General features: G+C 39.9%; 2 protein-coding genes and 1 pseudogene across 3 annotated transcripts in view; all 3 read left to right on the top strand.

The window, feature by feature from the left end:
- Positions 1 to 504: 504 nt before the first annotated feature.
- Positions 505 to 4,558, top strand: LOC311368293 (fibronectin-like; the record flags this gene model as incomplete). Its single annotated transcript, XM_084487084.1, has 3 exons — positions 505 to 799; positions 1,768 to 2,019; positions 4,299 to 4,558. 3 exons carry the CDS (start codon positions 505 to 507, stop codon positions 4,556 to 4,558), a joined length of 807 nt encoding a protein of 268 aa, XP_084343210.1.
- A 332-nt stretch (positions 4,559 to 4,890) lies between these two features.
- On the top strand, positions 4,891 to 7,654 carry LOC311368292 (up-regulator of cell proliferation-like; the record flags this gene model as incomplete). The annotated part of the gene is given in 2 exon segments (XM_084487083.1): positions 4,891 to 7,623; positions 7,625 to 7,654. Coding segments are annotated over 2 exon segments (2,763 nt in total).
- A 3,445-nt stretch (positions 7,655 to 11,099) lies between these two features.
- The window catches only part of LOC311368291 (up-regulator of cell proliferation-like), a 29,120-nt pseudogene continuing 23,831 nt past the window's right edge, over positions 11,100 to 16,388 (top strand). Inside the window, exons 1-3 of the transcript in view lie at positions 11,100 to 11,243; positions 11,449 to 11,521; positions 11,645 to 11,704. The product of the transcript in view is annotated as an up-regulator of cell proliferation-like (transcript). The remainder of the gene's footprint in view (positions 11,244 to 11,448; positions 11,522 to 11,644; positions 11,705 to 16,388) is intronic.

Genomic DNA, 16,388 nt, shown 5'->3' with positions numbered 1-16,388 from the left:
TTAACCATTCAGCGAAAAAAAGGCAACAGGCTGATTATAATTTCTGGTGCCACTCAATGACATGCAAATGCAGGCCAAAACGTCATCAACACGCCCACTCACGGGGTGATAGAAATGCCGACTTTCTACGACTCAAAAAGACTACCTCAGGGGTAGTCTTTTTTCAGGAGAATGTCAGGATACAAATGTCAGGATATGTCATTCAGACATACGACCCATCAGGAGAATAGCAGGACTTACACGTATGTCTGAAAGCAGCTATCATTACTTTTGGCTGGGCTCCAACCGAACAGCAAGTGGAATCTCATTATCAACTATCCAGATTACAGATTCCTGCAAAGTAGACAACGGGGACCTTTTGCCTGGGACGTAATACACTTTCAGTATCATTTGGATTGCTGACGGAAAACATACAAATCAGCATCTGTATCGGTCTGCACTGGGCATGAGATCAATCCCACTGTTAAAGTTAAACACTGATTCAACCAGAAGGTAGCATGCTACATGAATATGCTTGTTTGTTTTTCATCTTTTACAGAGGCCGTTCCTCCAGGAAATGTCCAAGTTTCCCATGTCAGCAGTAGTACGGTGTCTCTTACATGGAACACACCTGCTGGTGAGGTGGGGGGCTATGTTGTGACCTGTTTCTGTGATTCAGAGACACATGGAGAGCAGACAACAGATTCAGACAGTGTGACATTCTCCGATCTGAAGCCAGGGCTCAAGTATGACTTCCAAATTAAAACACAGCTGAAAAGCGGAGGACTCAGCCAGCCTGCCTTGACATCTGCCCACACAGGTGAGTTATTCTTATAAGCTACTAAAACCTTTTCATACAAGTTTCATACTACTCTTTTTGCTTATTGTTATCAGACTCTCCCCTCTACTTTAAGAAACGATCATATTCCTAGTTACTGGCAATATAAGATAGCTACACACACTAGTACTATTACTGGGGGCCTTAATAAACAACATTCATAATAGTACGTAAACTGGAGGTGGAAAGTAGGAAGGGGAAACTCGTCATCTCCGACCTACGTGCGTTCGAGCTACCAAGTCGGAAGAAGGATGGACCCTTAACTACAAGAATCAAAATGTATTATTATAATTATAAATGTAAATTATCTAGTTCTGAAAATAAATGTTGTCGACAGTCAGTGAACCGACTATACGTTGCTCTCATCTCATCGTAAGAGAACCCTTCAATAAGAACAAGTGCTGTTAGTAGTTACAATGCTAGATGCTGTATCGGTATATCCTCAGTATCGGCCGATACTCAAGTTCAGGAATTGGTATCGGGAAGAAGAAAATGGTATCAAAACATCTCAAATTCTATTCCTATCTACTGGCAATTTAAGATAGCTACACACACTAGCACAATTACTAGGTGCATTAATAAACAACATTCATAATAATGAACCATATTTACTTTTGGATCAATAGAGGTTCATCATGCTGGCACTAACATCATTACTCTTGGCTGGGCTCCAACTGAACAGCAAGTGGAATCTCATTATCATCTTGTATACTCTTGCAAAATCAAGTCAGACAAAATTAGACATGTGGGACCTTTGGCCTGGGATGCAATACACTTTTAGTATCATTAGGATTACTGACGGAAAACATACAAATCAGAATCTGTATCGGTCTGCACTGGTAAACATGCTTCATAGCATGAGATCAATCCCCCTCTTAAAGTCAAACGCTGATACAACCAGAAGGTAGCATGCTACATGAATATGCTTGTTTGTTTTTCATCTTTTACAGAGGCCATTCCTCCAGGAAACGTCCATTCAAGCAGTAATACGGAGACTCCCACATGGGAAACTCCTGCTGGTGAGGTGGGGGGCAATGGTGTGACCTCTGTCCGTGATTCAGAGACACACGGAGAGCAGACAACAGATTCAGACAGTGTGACATTCTCTGATCTGAAGCCAGGGCTCAAGTATGACTTCCAAATTAAAACACAGCTGGAAAGCGAAGGACTCAGCCAGCCTGATTTGCCATCTGCCCACACAGGTGAGTAATTTTTATAAGCTATTAAAAGCTTTTCATACAAGTTTCATACTACTCTTTTTGCTTATTGTTATCAGACTCTCCGCACTACTTTAAGCTACTATTATATTCCTATTTACTGTCAATATAAGATAGCTACACACACTAGTACTATTACTGTGGGCCTTAATCAACAACATTCATAATACTACATAAGTTGGAGGTGGAAAGTAGGAAGGGGAAACGCGTCATCGCCGACCTACGTGCGTTCAAGCTACCGAGTCGGAAAAAAGATGGACGCTTAACTACAAGAATATAAATGAATTATTATAATTATAGATTATAAATATAGTTGCAAGCAACCATGAAGGGGTCCTACTGTATGACCGTATGACCGACAGTATGACCGTATGACCGACAGTATGACTATATGACCGACAGTATGACCGTAGATTGCCAAGGGCAGATTGGAGTATATTTGGAGAAATAGTCTTTCGTACGTGGAGGTATGGTGAGCTTGGTCTTTATGGTGATATGGCATTGGTATACCTTTAAAACTGGTTTACCGGAAGTTAACATATCAAAAACAATCACCAACCATGTTTCTAAAGCCTACTGTGTCAAAATCCACTGTCAAACGGATGTTTGCAAAATTACGTGTGTACCCCTTTAAGGCCCAGCCTGCATTGTAGAGAGTCTGCGGTTCAGAAAGGCAACTTCAAACAAATTAATCCAATTTTTATTTTCAGATATCAACTTGAAATTTGGCATGGGTATACTATGGAATCTACCCTTTGTGGCCATATTTGACAGCTGAGCCTACATGTTTTTGATGCAATGTTAGAGCTGTTTAAACATCGGAGATATGCATATATTTTACTTTAAAATGTATCTCTGCCGTCGTTTGCCTTATTGCTATGAATTTAACACAATATAGTCCCACAGTCACCTGGTACATGTGTGCCAACTTTGCAGCTTTTCCCACTTTCGGCACCAAAGGAGTTAATGTCTGGGTGTTTGGTCAACTTGTGGTCACTGCACTATATCCAAATGGTCTAACTGTATGAGTGGTGATTTGAAAGTTGTTCATCATGACAAATGCTGCATGTATCACAAGTTTCATGCAAATTACACCTTCCTAGTGGTAATGGCAGCCTGTTGAATTCCTGAACTTCAAGGCCTTGTTATAGCACCACCTATGTGTTATTCTGGCCCATCTTTTGATTCCCTTACTAACTTTACGAGTTCTACAAGCCTGCCAATTTTTATTACTTTTGGAGCTAAAAAATCAGGTTAAAAATAATAAATAAATAATACTAACAAATACAAAAGGGTTCCTACGGATTTCGTAGGACCCCTAAAAATAAAATTAAAATTAAAAAAATATATTTCATTTAAATAGCGCTTTTATCCAAAGCGCTTTACAGTGTTGACTGACATTCACCCATTCATGCACACATTCACACACCGACGGCAGAGTCAACCATGCAGGGCGACAGCCAGCTCGTCAGGAGCAATTAGGGTGAGGCATCTCGCTCAGGGACTTGACTCTCAGCTAGGGGATAGAACCAGCAACCTTGCGGTTACCAACCAACCTGCTCTACCTCCTGAGCTAATGCCACCCCATATTATGAATAAATAAAAACAAATGATCTATTTCCGAAAATACGTTTTGTCGACAGTAAGTGAACCAACTATACATTGCTGTTATCGTAAGAGAACCCTTCAATAAGAACAAGTGCTATTAGTAGTTACAATGCTAGATGCTGTATCGGTATATAGATCGGCAGATACTTGAGTTCAGTAATCGGTATCTGGAAGAAAATAATGGTATCGGAACATCTCTAATTCCATTCCTATCGCCTGGTAATTTACGATAGCTACACACACTAGCACAATTACTATGTGCCTTAATAAACAACATTCATAATAGTACATAAACAGAAATAATCCATATAAAATGACTTTTGGATCAATAGAGGTTCATCATGCTGGCACTAACATCATTACTCTTGGCTGGGCTCCAACTGAACAGCAAGTGGAATCTCATTATCATCTTGTATACTCTTGCAAAATCAAGTCAGACAAAATTAGACATGTGGGACCTTTGGCCTGGGATGCAATACACTTTTAGTATCATTAGGATTACTGACGGAAAACATACAAATCAGCATCTGTATCGGTCTGCACTGGTAAACATGCTTCATAGCATGAGATCAATCCCCCTCTTAAAGTCAAACGCTGATACAACCAGAAGGTAGCATGCTACATGAATATGCTTGTTTGTTTTTCATCTTTTACAGAGGCCATTCCTCCAGGAAACGTCCATTCAAGCAGTAATACGGAGACTCCCACATGGGAAACTCCTGCTGGTGAGGTGGGGGGCAATGGTGTGACCTCTGTCCGTGATTCAGAGACACACGGAGAGCAGACAACAGATTCAGACAGTGTGACATTCTCTGATCTGAAGCCAGGGCTCAAGTATGACTTCCAAATTAAAACACAGCTGGAAAGCGAAGGACTCAGCCAGCCTGATTTGCCATCTGCCCACACAGGTGAGTAATTTTTATAAGCTATTAAAAGCTTTTCATACAAGTTTCATACTACTCTTTTTGCTTATTGTTATCAGACTCGCCCCTCTACTTTAAGCTACTATTATATTCCTAGTTACTGGCAATATAAGATAGCTACACACACTAGTACTATTACTGGGGGCCTTAATAAAAAACATTAATAGTAAATAAACAAAAATAAACCACATAAAATTACCTGAAATGACGTAAAGGATATTAATGACATGATGCCTTAACAAATTCCACCAAAATAACACTGTGCAAATGTTTAAAGATTATTATTATTATTATTATTATTATTAATAAAAATTTATGGACAATAATGGTTAGAACGTTGATATCCACAGAACCTGACCTGGAGGGTTTTCTAGAAAAGCTTGGCTTAACAGAGAACTACAAGGAGAAGCTCTCACTGAGCAGTGTCCTACAGATTGACAAGAAGGCCGTCACAGAGGAGGCGGCTAAATGTCTTTCAGATCTCCCTTGGTGCTTTCTCAAGAAGTTAATGATGGTCAATGCGACTGCTAGAAATGTGAAATTTTCTGCAGGCAGCGAGTCAGTGGAGGATCATCCTCATGGCAATGCCGATTTAGATTTTGACACCATGATGGAAGATGAAGAGTCAGGTGAAGCACTGAACCCATTAGACCTAATCACTGCTCTCTTTCTGTGCTCAAATGGCCTCCTTCAGCAGAAAATGGCAGTCAAAATGTCCATGTGTCAGTTTGGGTTGCCTCTACTGCTTCCTGATTGTGGCACACAGAAGCACACACTCATGCTTTGGGCTTTGAGAGGCATTGTTAAAAAGTACAGACCTGAGGCACTCTCGGACACCAAAAGCTTTATTGAAAAATCAATTGTTGTCCAAGAACTTCCGATGGTGTCCTTTGTGAGACTGGGTGAAAGTTCGTTATCGAAGTCACAGATTCTGAATACACTCCTGAGCAATCCCCAACACTACAACGACACTTTTGTTCACCATAACATGGAATGCGGTGATGTTCCAAGGGAAATTGCAGATGGACTGGTGGAAACAAGTTGGTATTTTCCCTGTGGTAACAAAAACATTGATATTTTCAATGAACCAGTAGCTGTAGCTAATCTCAGAGGAGATATTGCTCTCTGTGAATTGCAATATTCATTTTTATGCAAAACATCAGCTGCAGTTTTTGTGTTTCTTGACAACTTTGACAGCCGATACGAACTACTCAAAAAACAACACGGAACAGAGATTTTCTTGATTGTCAATGTGCATAGCAAGAACTTCAACCAAAAAAGGTACAAAGAAGTACTGGAAGAATTAAAATTTCCAAATACCAAAATCATTTTTAAGCTAAATAAAGTCAACAACGCAGACTTTACCAAAATCCTACAAGAAATTGTAACAAATGTTGTTAAAAACACAGAGAAAAAAAAGAGCATAGAGCAAATGGCTGACATTGCTATTGAGCTTGGAATAATGGTTGATGAGCAAGCCCCAGACTGTCAGAACGCTGAGAAAAAAGCAGAAGCTATCACCTCAAAAATAACAAACACAGCACAGTACAAAAAGGGAGAACTTCCTCGGCAGGGCTCAATATGGAAAGAACTGACCCGTTTAGAGAAGGAGGAATGTAGGCTTACAAAAGCTGGGGATGAAGACATAGAAAAATACAAATGTGGCCTAAACCAACAGAAAATACAACTCCGGGAACAGCAGAGGGATTTGGACATCTCAATTGATATGATCAGTTTCATAGAAGCAATCTCATGTCCAGCTGTTGAACAGGCTTATTTTTTAAAATGGATGCAAGTTAAACTTGACAACTTGTCCCGAGAACATTTATCATACCTCAGGGAGCAGTATAAACTCAAAAGTAAGAATTTGAGCAAAGAAGAACTTAAAGACATTGATCAACAACTTTCTAACAGCTCTTTAGGCATTGAAAACTACTTTCGAGAAATGTGTCAAATCTATGAATCTACAGTCTCCCTCCCTGAATCCGATGTGTTTCGTCAACAATTCATGCATCTGCCCAAGTGGTGTGCCCAATTACTCATTGACGGATTTCCACTGGAGCTTGTGGAAGGAGAAGCATCAAGCATTCCTTTAGAATGGGTGAAGGACGTCTTTTCTGAGCTGAGAAAAATGGTAAATCCAGAGAGCAAGATAAGAGTTGTCACAGTTCTTGGGATTCAGAGCACAGGAAAGTCCACTCTTCTCAACACCATGTTTGGAGTGCAGTTTGCAGTCAGCAGTGGCCGATGCACTAGAGGGGCTTTCATGTTGCTCATCAGAGTGAACAAAGAGTTCTCAAAAGAAATTAACTGTGATTTTCTGATCATCATTGACACAGAAGGCCTGAAATCACTAGAGCTAGCCCAATTAGAAGATAGCTATGAACATGACAATGAGCTTGCAACTATTGTTGTGGGGTTAAGTGACATCACAATAGTAAACATTTCAATGGAGAACATGACAGAGATGAAAGACATCCTACAAATTGTAGTACATGCCTTTCTCAGGATGAAAGAAGTCGGCAAAAAACCAAAATGTCTGTTTGTTCATCAGAACATATCGGATGTGTCAGCCCATGACAATACCTTAAGGGATAGAACCCTGCTGTTACAACAGTTGAACGAGATGACACAGGCAGCTGCCAAAATGGAGAAAAAAGAGGAAAACAAAAGCTTCATGGATGTAATGGAATATGATCCAGACACTGGCAACGGGTACATTCCTGGACTATGGCGTGGAAACCCACCAATGGCACCAGTCAATTCAGGTTACAGTGAAGCAGTTTATGAACTGAAAACAAACATTATCCATATGTTGAAAGATTGCGAGTCATCTGCTTACAACATGGATGAATTTCTGAAGTGGACAACAAGTCTATGGAAAGCCATAAAACATGAAAATTTCATATTCAACTTTAGAAATAGCCTGGTGGCTGATGCTTACATGCAAATATGCACAGAATTCAACAAATGGGAATGGGAATTCAAAAAGGACATGTACAAGTTGGTAACAAGTGCAAAAACACAGATTTCTAATTTTGGAACAGATGCTGACAAATCTGAAGCATCCGACATCGGAGCACTTGTAAATGAATTGAATAATGAAGCCTTGTCAGAACTAACTAAATTGGAAGAAATGCTTATTGACAATCTAAAAGAATATTTAAAAAAAAAAGAAGGTCATGTCCACCTAGTCGAGAGATACAGAGAAGAATTTATAAACAGTGCAAAATTCCTAAGAAAAGAATTGGAAAGGTTGTTTCAAAGGGAAGTATTAATTGCGGCTGAAATTAAAAAGGGAATGGCACAAGTTGAGGAAGTCAAGAAAAACACCACAAAACATTTGGAGGAAGAAGTGCTTAGATTGCTAGAGACAGGTCGTAAAAGTAAAATCAAGCAATCGGATGAAGAGCTGGGAAAGGATTTTGACCAGATATGGGAGAAAGCTACAGAACCTCTCCGTGACAAAGTAATGCAAAAAACGGATATCTATGGAAGGGTTCATTTACAACTGAGGAAGAATGTAGGCTCAATGGGTAGTTTTGCCAATGAGATAATTAACGTAGCATTTAAACATCATGGACAAGGGGATTTCATAGTGAAAGTTACCATATTAAAAGTTATTCAAAACTTTATTTTTCAAACAAAGCGGTTGCAAGCAACGGCTGATGAAATTATAGCAAATTGCAAAAGACTTGTATCTGTTAAAATGCAGGAGAAAACAGATTACCATGACCATTACATTCAGGAGATTTTGCAACACATTGAGGGGAAACTTGTAAATATGAAAACAGACCACCAATTTGAAGTGGAATTAAAATTACACATTTGTAGTTATGCAGCCAGAAACTATGAAAAAATGCACCAGGATTTCATTGCAGAAAATGACCCATTCAAGTGTGTCAATCGATACAAAGAAAGTTTTTTTGATGATTTTAAAGACCTGTACCACCTAAGGGAGCAGGATGAGAAGAAAGCTGAGGAATTTGCTAATCGATGCCTCCAGCCTGCAGTGGCGACCTACATCAGAGGTTCCTTGTTTCCAGGAGTTGTCGATGAAGTCTTGTCAGGCCAAGATTCATTGAAATTCAGCTCGCGCATTTCTTTTCAATATTCTGTCTTGAAAGACTTGCTTTCAAAAAACACATTTCACCACTTTCATGAGTACACCAGTTCATATGAGAATTGCATAAGGGATTGGATTCAGGAGCAAATTGAGAAACACTTTTCAGATGACGCTAAACTTTTGTTAGAGTTAGAGGATACATCTCTAAGACAATGTATCGGATGGATTGACAAGGCTATTCAAAAGGCCCAAGTGAACAAACAAGCGACCCAAAGAAAGTTTGTTCAAGATATTTGCAAGGAACTTGGTCAAAAATTTGTAATTTCCCAGGATGCTCTTAGCGCTTGCATCGGGCTTTTGAAAGAAGCCACAGCAGAAAAGTTTGCAGACTTTCTTAAAAAGTCAGTGATGGAAATGGAACAAGCTCTGCAGAAAAAACAAAAAGAAACTGATGTCAGCGCTAAACTAGATGGACTCGGGTCAAAGCCACTAGATACCCTTTCAGCTAAATTGGGTGGATGTGGTAAACAGTGCCCATTCTGCAGAGCACCATGTGAGGCAGGGGCAGTGGTTCACAAGGTTCATCATGTTAAAATACATAGGCCACAGGGGTTAGGAGGATACAGCAATGATGCCTCAAATAAACTTGTTACTGATATTTGCACATCCTCTGTCTGTAGTGACCAATCATTCAAGAGTGTTGCTACTAACTGGGTGTTGCATCCTTGCAAAAATTACAAAGCCATTTACGAAGATTGGGAAATTCCTGCAGATGATAGCTATACAGCATCTGATTACTGGAAATATGTGATGGTCAGGTTCAACAAGGAGTTTGCTGACTATTATGATGCAGAGCCTGCAGATATTCCCACTTCATGGAAAGCAATTAGCAAGGAAGATGCTGATAAAAGCCTCCAAGAGGCCTTTGGCATGCAATAGTATTTGTGGAGATGATGAGAGTAAGAGTTTATTTTCTGACTATGAGGAAGAGCAGCCTCTTTTAGAATAATATATATTTGATCTAATCAGAGCATTATGAAAATCACCACAATTTTATCATGCAATATGTTATGGTGCACAAGTTATCCTACTACATGTGAGGCAGGAAAGGCTGAACTGACGAGATATAAGTAGTGATATAAGGATGTGTGTATTTACTTGTAGTACAAACCAGTTCATTACAAACCCAGCTCTGAACTTAACTTGCCTCTTTAATTTTGCAGTTGTTGTTAATGTTCCATTGGATTTTTTAAAAGTTTGAGCCTGATGCTTTATATTTTTGTTCGATGATTTGACATTTGACATTAACGTAGTAAACAAAGCATAAAGGCTATCCTGCTCATGCATTTTATTTGTTGAATTGTTTCGCCTTACTTTTGTCTGGAAAAATCGGCATTGTACAATACTTAAAACATATTATTTGGGTGGGTTTAAATTTTTGCCTGGATTTCAATGGTGTATTTTATTTTGTTTTATTCCTCTTTCATTCAATGTTCACTCTTTTTTTGATTTCTTTATTAAATTCATTCAAGTGGCTTCGTTGGACAATCTCTCACGCATTGTAACAATTCAGAAAGATATTGCTTGCATTGCTACAGTGTATTTTTCTTGTATTTCTTTTTTTTTACTGAATCCAGTAATTTAAAATGTAATTTTTAATTATTTATTTGATTGAGCCAGTTGAGAAATATCTGTCAAAATGAATTAAGCTGGTCTGTGGGATTTCTTGGTAAGTTTGACACAAAATAAAGGACAGAAAAGTGTCTATGAATGTTTTTATTGTATTTTCTGGTCTGGCCGAAATATCATCTTACTTTTCATAGATTTACTTCTTTACCTTTTTCAAGTGGAACAGACTAAAATAATTGATAGAGAAAAGTTCCATGGAGGGAATTCTTGAGAAACCTTCTAGTTCAGATATGTTACATATTACAGGTTTAAACATTTTATATAGGCAAGTGCTTTTGATAAAGCATTTTGATGGTGGCATGAAAATGTCAAACCAACAACAAAGATGAAGCAGACATTTGTAGAGCAGCTGTTAAACTTATATGTTGGCATTCACAGTGAATTATTTTATTATATAGATCATTATTATTTTGTTATATAGATCATTATTATTTATATATTAATATTACATATTCGACTTCCGGTGTAGCGACTGATGGAGTAGGACGCTCCTCTCTGAGCTCCTGCAACAACCGTCACAAATTGTATTTTAGGCACACTTTTGTATCTTTGTTCCGGTCTGTGTTTTCCCCACCACCATAATCTCAACTCAACGCCGACCTCTTACCGATCAAAATGCCTCCAAAACCTAAACCACCCATACAACCACCGCGGCCTACTCAGCCCGCCGCATCCCCGCCTCGTGGTGGCTCCCCCTCCCCTCCTGCTCGTACGGAGCCGCAGGCGACACTCCTTGCCCCGACTTTAAGGCCGAGCTGCTCTCGTCACTCCGCGTCGAGATGGCGGCTATTTACAAAACCGAGCTTCAAGCGGCCTTGACCGAGAATTTGTCAAACATCAAGACTGAGCTACGGGCAGTGAAGTCGGAGTTATCTGACAGCATTACAAACATCCAGTCCGACGTGCGCACTCTGAAGGGCACCGTTGGTGAAATGGAAACATCGCTTTCCTCCTGCACTGACTACCTTACAAGCTAAAGTGGAGCATCTGTCAACAGAACTGATAAGATTGGACAATAAATGCGAGGATTTGGAGGCGAGATCTCGGCGTAATAACATACGGTTGGTGGGAATTCCTGAGGATTTTTCCACCTCTTCTGCTGCTACGGCTATTTCCTCTCTGCTCAAGGAGGCACTGAAGCTCGAGAAGGAGCCTCTCGTGGACCGTGCTCATCGCACTCTCCAGCCGAAGCCGAAACCCGGTGAGCGCCCCCGCCCCATAGTCGCTCGTCTACATTATCATATGGACTGTGTGGACATATTACGCCGAGCCAGGGCTCAGCAACGGATCAAGATTGGAGACATGACTTTCTCTATCTTCCCAGACTACACTCCGAGGACGGCTCGTGCCCAAGCCGCCTTTAATGATGTCCAGCGCCAGCTCCGTGAGATACCGGGGATATGTTTTGGGCTGCTCTACCCCGCGCGACTCCGGGAGGGGGGGGGGGCTATGCTCTGCAAGTGCTATCGTGTTCTTTTTTTAAATGTCTTTTTCTTCTCTCTTTTCTTCTCTGGGGGGGTCCACATTCAGTCTATTTCTATGTCTAAGAACTTAAGAAATGCCCTCAAATCCTAGTACTTCTGATATCCCACATATTGGGTCTTCTGTGAGATTTTTGAGCTGGAATATTAAAGGCATGGGGAGTCCAATTAAGAGATCTAGGATATTTGCGCATCTGAAACGTCTTAAAGCTGACCCAGTGTTTCTACAGGAAACCCACATGCGCACCAAAGATCAGGTCAGACTTAAATGTCCTTGGGTTTCTGGGGTATTTCACTCCAATTTCAATTCTAAAGCCAGGGGGTTGCTATTTTATTTAGTAAGTCAATTCAGTTTTCAGCTTCTAATGTTATATCAGACAAAAATGGCAGATACTTAATTGTTACAGGTACACTTCCATGTCCCCATTTTATTATTATTATTATTAAGCTTTTTGAATGTCTTCCCTCTTTGAATAACAATATCCTTATAGTTGGTGGGGACATGAATTGTGTCAATCCTAATTTAGATCACTCTAACCCGCAAACTCTGACCCCATCATTAATGTCGAGGTCTCTTTCTGATTTCATGTCCAAAAATGCTTGCATTGATCCTTGGAGATTTTACAACCCTCACACCAAGGAATATTCCTTCTTTTCACAGATGCCAGATGTCTTTCTCTCGGATTGATTACTACTTTATTGATTCTAAGCTAATTCCTAAAGTACTTACTGTTAATTACCACCCTATTGTTATTTCTGACCATGCCCCTCTTTCCTTAGACATTCAGTTTTCCTCACAACCCCGCTACCCAACACCTTGGAGGTTTAATGCATTAGTTCTTTCGGATGATAAATTTAACAAATTCATTGCAGCCACATATTATGAACATGGTGATAAGGCAAGCCAGCTTCTAGCTTATCAGCTATGTCGCCAGGCAGCCTCACGTATGATTCCCCAGATAAAAGATTCTTCAGGTACATTGCATAGCGATCCCACCACCATTAATTCTGTTTTTCACTCATTCTATTCCTCTTTATATACTGTAAGTCTGAATCTCCACCTGACACTACTGAAATGAACTCGTTCCTAGATAGCCTAAATTTCCCAGTGATAAACCCAGATTCTGCTAAAGACCTTGACTCACCATTAACGGTAGAAGAAATTATTCTCGCTATGAGAAACATGCAAAATAACAAAGCTCCTGGCCCAGACAGATTCCCAGTTGAGTTTTTTTTTTAAGATTTCAGGATAAACTCCCCATTACTGCATGCTGTATATAAGGAATCGCTACAACATGGTACTCTCCCTCCCACTTCAAGACAGGCCTCCATAAGTCTCCTCTTAAAAAAAGATAAGGATCCGGTTCTTTGCGGCTCCTACGGACCTCGCTCATTAATAAATGTGGATGCTAAGATCCTTGCGAAAGCTTTGGCCTATCGCCTAGAAAATATTGTACCAACTATTGTTTCACCTGAGCAAACTGGATTTGTTAAGGGGTGGCAGCTGTTCTTTAATGTCCGTACTCTCCTAAATATTATCTACTCTAAAACTAACACAGCAACACCTGAAGTAGTGATCTCGGTTGACGCTGAAAAAGGACTTTATTCACTGAACTAAAGAAATTTGGCTGGGAAATGTGTTCATTTGTGGATACGTCTCCTCTATACTTCTCCACAAGCTAGTATCCCCACCAATAACATTCAATCCAGTTTCTGACCTCCAAAGTCTGACCTCCAAAGAGGAGGTCAGAGGTCAGAGAATCTGACCTCCAAAGATGGGCACGCTTACCTCTCTCGTTAATTGGAAGAATTAATGCAGTCAAAATGAACATTTTGCCCAAATTTCTATTTTTGTTCCACTGTCTCCCACTTTTCCTCCCAAAGCAGTTCTTTAAAACAATTGATCAAACCATTTCTCACTTCCTATGGTGTGGAAAGGCACCCAGGATCTGCAAATCCACACTTCAGAGATGTAAATTCAATGGTGGATTGTCACTTTCAAATTTTCAATTGTATTATTGGGCAGCACATATCCACAAGATTTCATTTTGGTTCAACTCAGTTGATCTGCCATGGTGTGATTTAGAGGCGCAGTCATGTGTTTCATCTTCCCTAACTGCTTTACTTACCTCTTCTATTCCATCCAACCTCTCTGGCTTTACAAATAACCAAGTGGTTCGCTCCACACTTAAAATTTGGTATCAATTTAGGAGGCACTTCAAATTTAAGTCATCATCTACATTAGCTCCTTTATTGAGGAATCATTTATTTCGACCTGCACTTACAGATTTAACCTTTTTTGCATGGCATAATAAGGGCCTGAAATGTTTCAAAGACCATTACAAGGATGGTATTTTTCGTAGCTTTACAGATCTCTCAGGAGAATTTAATCTCCCACCCTCTCATCTTTTCTGTTACTTTCAAATTAGACACTGCGCTAACGCTTTATTTCCACTCATTTTCCACTCATCGTTTTTCCCTCATTACCACCAAGTCTACAGTGGGAGGAGCTTCTAAGCCACGACCCACTTCAGAAGTCACTCATCTCTAAAGGTTATAAGGAAATCCTGTCTTTTGATTGCTCACCAGTTACCAAAGTCAAGGCTACTTGGGAACAAGAACTGGGTCTACATCTGGGAGATGACTGGTGGGACACTGCTCTTAAGAAAATTTACACTAGCTCAACCTGCGCTCGTCTCACACTTATACAATTTAAAGTATTGTTTAGAGTCCATTATTCCAAAACTCGACTGTCACAGATGTATTCCACTATCACTGACAATTGCGACAAATGCCATGCTTCATTTTGCAATTTAACTCATATGTTTTACTCTTGTTCGTTACTTTCTTGCTTCTGGCAGAATTATTTTGATACCATGTCAAAAATACTTTTAATTACCATTAAAGTCTCCCCTCATGTCGCCATATTCGGGCTCCCAGAAGACCACAACCGGTTTACCTCTAACCAATTAGATATTTTAGCTTTTACTTCCTTACTGGCAAGACGCCATCTTCTTCTTCACTGGAAGTCAACTAAAGCACCCTCTAGCACTCAGTGGCTCAATGACACCATGTCTTTTCTAAAGCTGGAGAAGATCAGATATTCAGTGAAAGGTAATTCTGATAAATTTTATAACAAGTGGCTTCCCTTTTTAACATTCTTTCACTCTCTTCAGTCTATGCCTCCTGATTGATGGACCCCCACCTCCTCCCTTTCTTTTTATTAGGGACCGAGCCGAAACCGGCAAGGTCCCTATTGTAATTGGTCCGTTTTATTATTTTTAGTCCAATTCGCCTGCATTTTCCCCACCCTGAACATATACGAAAACTCATTTTTATTTGGCACATTTGTGGGGACTGCTGTAACTTAGATATTCCATGCATCAAATTCACATTGGCCCAAAGGTGGCACTATACTAACTGTCCAAAAATTCAAACAGAAACAGGCATAACTCGTCACTGGTTTGACCTACACTCATGAACCTTTACTCTCATATGCAAATCCTCATGATGAACAAATTTGCCTCTAGAACCCTCCTATCACTTTCGGTAGCCAGATTTTCCGCCATTTTGAATTTAGTTAAAAACAGTAAATTGCCTAAGGATCCCATCCAGGATCCCTTTTTCGACTTTGACTAAAATCCTTTGGCACATATCATCTATGGCACATTGTCTTCAATCTGACATAAGGATTAGTCTGTACAATCAAGTTTAAAGCTCCCATGAGCCATTGAGTTCTAAAATGGGTGTGGTTTAAAATGACAAAAAAGAAAATTGCTCATATCAACATCAAGTTGGACTCCTATGATGTTGACCCAGATACAAAAGTTCAGAATCAAATTTTGAACAAGATAAAGTCTACATATTTTTAAATGGGGCGTGGCATCGGAATGGGCGTGGCCTGACACTAAAATCGCCACAGTTCATAGACGCAATGTTTGATTTGAGCGAACTTTGGGGACCAAAGTTCCAACTGCTCTAGTAAAATGAAGTCGATTGGAAAAACAACAAGGCCGCCAGAGGAGGGTAAATCACTCTGCGGAGACCGTAATAGTTATGAATATGAAATTCACAGGACACTTGTATACTGGTGCCTGTAGCTCACATACCAAAAATAGTGTTTGTCATGTTTGTAGCGCCCCCTACAGGATCTTTAAAAAGCAGCCCCTGCGCCACGTTTCACCAATATGTATGAAACTCGGTAGGCACGTACAACGTTCCAATACCTACAGAAAAGCCTCTTGGACCCATGCCGAGAGTCAACAAATTGATAAACCAAAGCAAAATAGGAAAAGAGCCTTTCTCTTTTCCAGCCTCTCACAATGTTCCTACACACAGATGCACCTCTCACTATATTAACACACAGATGTACCTCTCACTATATTAACACACAGATGTACCTCTCACTATATTAACACACAGATGTACCTCTCACTATATTAACACACAGATGCACCTCTCACTATATTAACACACAGATGCACCTCTCACTATATTAACACACAGATGCACCTCTCACTATATTAACACACAGATGTACCTCTCACTATATTAACACACAGATGCAGCTCTCACTATATTAACACA

The sequence above is a fragment of the Micromesistius poutassou genome (genome assembly GCF_964030765.1).
Source record: "Micromesistius poutassou genome assembly, chromosome: 23".
Taxonomy (NCBI): domain Eukaryota; kingdom Metazoa; phylum Chordata; class Actinopteri; order Gadiformes; family Gadidae; genus Micromesistius; species Micromesistius poutassou.
Note: the sequence above shows the minus strand (reverse complement) of the source record. Positions and strands in the feature narration are given on the sequence as shown.